The sequence below is a fragment of the Protopterus annectens genome, chromosome 17.part0 (genome assembly GCF_019279795.1).
Source record: "Protopterus annectens isolate FY-2018-M chromosome 17.part0, PAN1.0, whole genome shotgun sequence".
In the NCBI taxonomy this organism is placed as follows: domain Eukaryota; kingdom Metazoa; phylum Chordata; order Ceratodontiformes; family Protopteridae; genus Protopterus; species Protopterus annectens.
The window spans coordinates 543,707,859-543,712,858 of NC_056751.1; the positions used below are offsets into that span (position 1 = coordinate 543,707,859).

Below are 5,000 nucleotides of genomic sequence, written 5' to 3' on the forward strand. Positions count from 1 at the left end.
CAGTTCGACTTTTTGAAACTTTGAGCTTGTGAAGGGAATCTATGTGTATATATATATATATATATATATATATATATATATATATATATATATATATATATATGTGTGTGTGTGCGTATGTGTAAATATTAACAGAAAATAAAAAGAAACAGGCAGACCATGGTTTTGGTGCAGTGACAAGGCTGTGATAAGGTAAAATCATGATCTGCATATTTTTTGTTGTTGGGCTTTAATAAAGTGTGGATTAAACCTTCAAACTTTTATGCTGGATCATTTTAGATGTTCAGTGACTATTGGTTCCGGGCAAATACTGAAGCAGCGTGAAAAACATTTAAATCAGCAAAAGTGCTGTTTCTGCAGGGGGCAACCCCCTTGCACCCCCCCTCACTTAAATATAACATCCCCGCGATTGCACAATAGTGGGGACACGACAAATCTCCCGTTTTTCACTTCCGCATAAGGCGCAGTAAGGGAGATTTCCCTTTCCTCCACTGTAGCGTGATCTCGGAGTTGGTATATTTAAGTAGGGGGTGTGTGGCTGATGCAGGGGGGGCTTGCCCTCCTGCATACATTTTGTATGCATTGTTCTATTTTTTTTTATGTAGCACTTCAGTATTTCGAAATACTGAAACATCGACGTTCTGGTTTCGGCAATTAGAGCTGGTATTTGTGATTTTTGTTCTGCATTTTATATTGGAAAGACTGCTAGAAAGTTATCCGACAGGATAAAGGAACATTTGGGAGCTATTAGAGCCAGAAACTTAAACAATGCCTTAGCAAAACACAGCATTTCATGTGTTAGTTCTAGAGAAGGTAGATTGGAAACTGGGAGTTGTACCTTGAATTGAAGGACCTGAGATGGCAATTACTTCTCAATTCAGAGGTATTTCCTGGACTTAATGACAGTGTTAATATCAAATGTGCTCTCAGATGGAAACATTAAGTAAAAAGATAATACATATTCATTTGAATGCTATACATATCCATATGTTAAGATTTTATATATATGAATACTCATTTGGAAGTTTCTCAATTTCATATTTCATTGCAGTGCATTCACTATGACCAGTATTTTTTTGAATTTTTAAATGTTTAAATATTCAACAGTTTATCCATTAGTTACTGTTTGGAATGTTTTTCTTGTTTCTTTGGCTACTGTACTTACATGTGACTTCAGCTGCCCTTTAGTATATATTCTACAAATGGAATGTGTTTCAGTTATTCTGAAGAAGCTCTTTCATCTAATAAGAGCGAAAGCTCAAAAGTTCTGTTTAGTGTCTGCGAGTTTTATTTCTGATTTTTCATTTATTTTGTTCTAGAAGTATTTATATATATATATATATATATATATATATATATATATATATATATATATATATATATATATATATATATGTGTGTGTGTGTGTGTGTGTGTATACATATGTATATATGTGTATATATTGAGATATAGATATAAAAAAAAAAAAATATATATATATATATATATATATATATATATATATATATAGATATATAGATATATAGATATATATAGATATACATAGTATATTTTGTAAGTCGAACTGGTACCTTTTTTCAGCAAAATGTACCAACCGTTACTTTTTATTTACAGGTGTGAATCCAGCTCATAACAACCTTGTATGCAGCACATGGGGTAACTTCCACTTCAAGACATTTGATGGTGATATTTACCGATTCCCTGGGATATGCAACTATATTTTTGCATCTCACTGCAAGGCCGTGTATGAGGAGTTCAACATACAGTTAAGAAGAATATTGATTAATGACGTTCCTGTCATTCAGTACGTCACCATGAAACTAGATGGTATCTTTATCAAGCTGATGCAATCAAATGTATCCATCAACAATGAACAGTAAGTGTGTCTCTTACAGCTACTGACGGCCTGAGAAAATGATAAACTCCACCAAATCACTTAATCCGATATCTCAGTGTTTCATGCACTTCAGCTGTAGAAATGCAAAGTGCAAGTCATAATTTTAAATACTATACTGAATTTTTATAATACTGCCCTGGGAATATATAAAAGCACATTACATGAACCTTACTTCAAAACAGCATTATGTTTTAAGCTGTGCTTACTGTTTATAAATAATGAAATTATCTTTGCATGTCTGTAGTCAGCTACCATGACATACAACAAGTGTGATAAAACTCCCACAGACTTTACATTGCACATTTTTTGATACAGTTTATTTTGCAGTATACCAGAGGTAGACTACTAATTTGGTATGACCCACACTATTTTATTTAGGGTGGCACAAAGGTGAGGCGGTGATCATTCCTACATCACAGTGATTGGTTCTCCATTTTGGTTCTAAACTGGGGTTCCCAACATTCCAACAATGAGTTGTAGTGAAGTGGCAACCTACCAAGGGACCCTTTGGTATGCAGGATGTGTGTGAGTATGTTTACAGTAATGGGACAACACCCCACCCAGGATTAGTTTATTTGAATCTCATCTAATGAAGGTCAGGATAACTTCCCATTTCTTTGCAGTCCTGAACTTGATTAATCACGGAATAAGAAAGTGTATGAACAGTTTTATTCCAGCCATTTCTATCTTATGATATGATAATTTCACCTCAGTCTGTTCATTAGCCAACAAACATAGTTATTATCATCAGTAATATTTTTTGATATTTTACTTTAAAAAAGTGTACAGACTATGGGCATACAGTCTGAACTTTTACTGAAAGTGGGTTGGTTTCAATAAAAAATTGAACTGCCACCTCATGGTCCAAATTTTATTTATTTATTTATTGACATTTGTTAACTGGGTAGTGCCCGAATGGGCCAGGAGCCCATTTTCAGTGGGGACCTGGGGAGAAAAGCTCCACAAACTAATGATAAAAGTTAATTATTCAAAATTCCAGTAAGTAATATAAATGATACAGTACAAGCAGTAAATTTAGAAGTATTTCTAATGATTTTGGGATGAAAGTTAACAATGCCATACAGTGAAGAGTTGACAGTTCACGATGTGAAAAACCAAAGTTTAACGCCATGAAGCACTGTTCCATTATTTAAATTTAATATATTTAGACAGTTGCTCTTGATTGTTTCTGTTTTTATTAGATTTTTATGTTTGGATGGAGGTTAGGCCAGTAACTTAGAGGGTTACAGGGTAATAATTTTATGAATGAGAATTACAGATCATATAAACAGAGAAAGTTATGCTTTTTGCGCAGAGGAGACATAATTACAATCAGTGAAAGATACCAATTTTGGTGCGTCACCCCCTCTGTCCACCGTGATCCCTTCAGTTCAGATTGTGTTTTCTTGCTTTATGTATCAAGGGACAGTGAGTTCATAACATTCCTATGACTATGACTGTAGAAGCCATCTCAGTACATAGTGATACCCAGCTGTACTAGAAGGACCCTCACTGCTAGGAGAATATCAGGTCGATTGAATATTTAAAGTCATTTTCAGTTTTTTTTTCCTTAAAGAAGGTAATTTTCACTTTAAATTCTTGCAAAAATGTGTTCCCTTTGTGGACTGTGCAGATCAAAGTTATTTTTTAATTCTGCAATATTTTTTCCAGATTTTGAAATATTTATCAACTACTTAGCATTCTGTGATAAGGAAGTAATAAATAAATAAATAAAATATTGATCAGGGTGAGCCCAGAAAGTTTCAGACTGGAAAAATCTTGCCCAAAAATTCAAAAGCTGACTCAGATTTGTGTATTTATAAAAAGGTGTGATGTTTATAAATTAATATTTATATCATAATTTAAGACAGTATTTATTTTTTCTGAGAAGCAACTACTCATTTTGGACAAATTTGGTCCCTTATAAAATGGCCATTTTTTCAGCTTCAAAGATAAAAGGAGAAGAAAGGCAAAAGTGGTTTATTGTGCAAGAAACAATTGTGTGTCACCTTGTGAGTAGGCTTGACACTAGATGAGATTACAATAATAAGCAGAGATGCAGGGCACTTTTCGCAAAGTCTGGTTGATTTTATAATTTGGCAAAATCACTCTTTTTTCCTACAAAGAAATAAAGTACATTTTTCTTGTGCCTCAAAACCCTATTTTTCCTGTGTCATAAAAAGAAGTATTGGTATTTTCATATTTCATGTGTTTGTTTTGTTTATGTTCTTGTTAGCCAGAAGATGTTGGACAAAGACACTTAAATATATATAGGATCAGAACCTTATAGTGTTCATTTCCACCATAGCATTTATGGTATAAGGCAGCCCTCTTTGAAATATTTCTTATGGTGTTTCACAGGTTCATAGGTTCATAGGTTCATACTAGGCTATCTGCCCTAGGGCATTTATAAGCCTAGCCAGAATGTGTTTGGCTTTCGCCACCCATTTTAAATTTATTTTGCTATGTCCTTTTTCGAGGTTAGTATACTGTGCCTCTGTCTAACAATGACACAGAAGTGATACCCGGGGTAAACCTACGATCTCCCATCCACTCATCAAGATTCCTCTTGAAGAGAGTCAATGAGGGACTCTGCCTAACCTGGACTGGGATTTTATTCCAGAGTGAAGGGAGCCTCTGGGTTATGAATCTGTCCCTCCAGCATGTCCTGTTTATTTCAGTGCTGAGGTTCAAGTCTCTCGAGCGCGTAGCTCGATGGGATTTGGATTTTCTGAGGTGCAGCATGTCCATTAATTCCGGGTTGGACATGGCTTTATAAGTCAGGCACAGATCGCCTCTGAACAGGCGGTATGCCACTGAGTAGAGCTGGAGTTTCTTTAACTGGGCAGCATATGGCATCTGTTTGAGCCCTTTGATCCTCTTGGTGAGGTACTTCTGGGGTCTTTCCAGTTGCTGCAGGTGTCTGGTAAGGTACATCCCAAAAGGGGCATTGTACTCAATTATGGGCCTATTGAGGGATGAGTAAAGAGGCACGATGACATCCCCTGATCTAGATGTGAACCCCTTCATGATTAGGTGGGCTATATAAAATGCTTTTCTAACCACTTTGGCCATGTGGTTGTCAAATGAGAGATTGCTATC

The 5,000-nt window shown here is 35.3% G+C and overlaps 1 protein-coding gene across 1 annotated transcript in view; it reads left to right on the top strand.

Annotated features, from left to right (window-relative positions):
- Nucleotides 1–5,000, top strand: part of LOC122791457 (mucin-2-like) — a 508,385-nt gene that overhangs the window by 81,321 nt on the left and 422,064 nt on the right. The window contains exon 4 of the mRNA XM_044059202.1: nucleotides 1,616–1,877. Within this exon, the coding sequence (XP_043915137.1) occupies nucleotides 1,616–1,877 (262 nt within the window). The remainder of the gene's footprint in view (nucleotides 1–1,615; nucleotides 1,878–5,000) is intronic.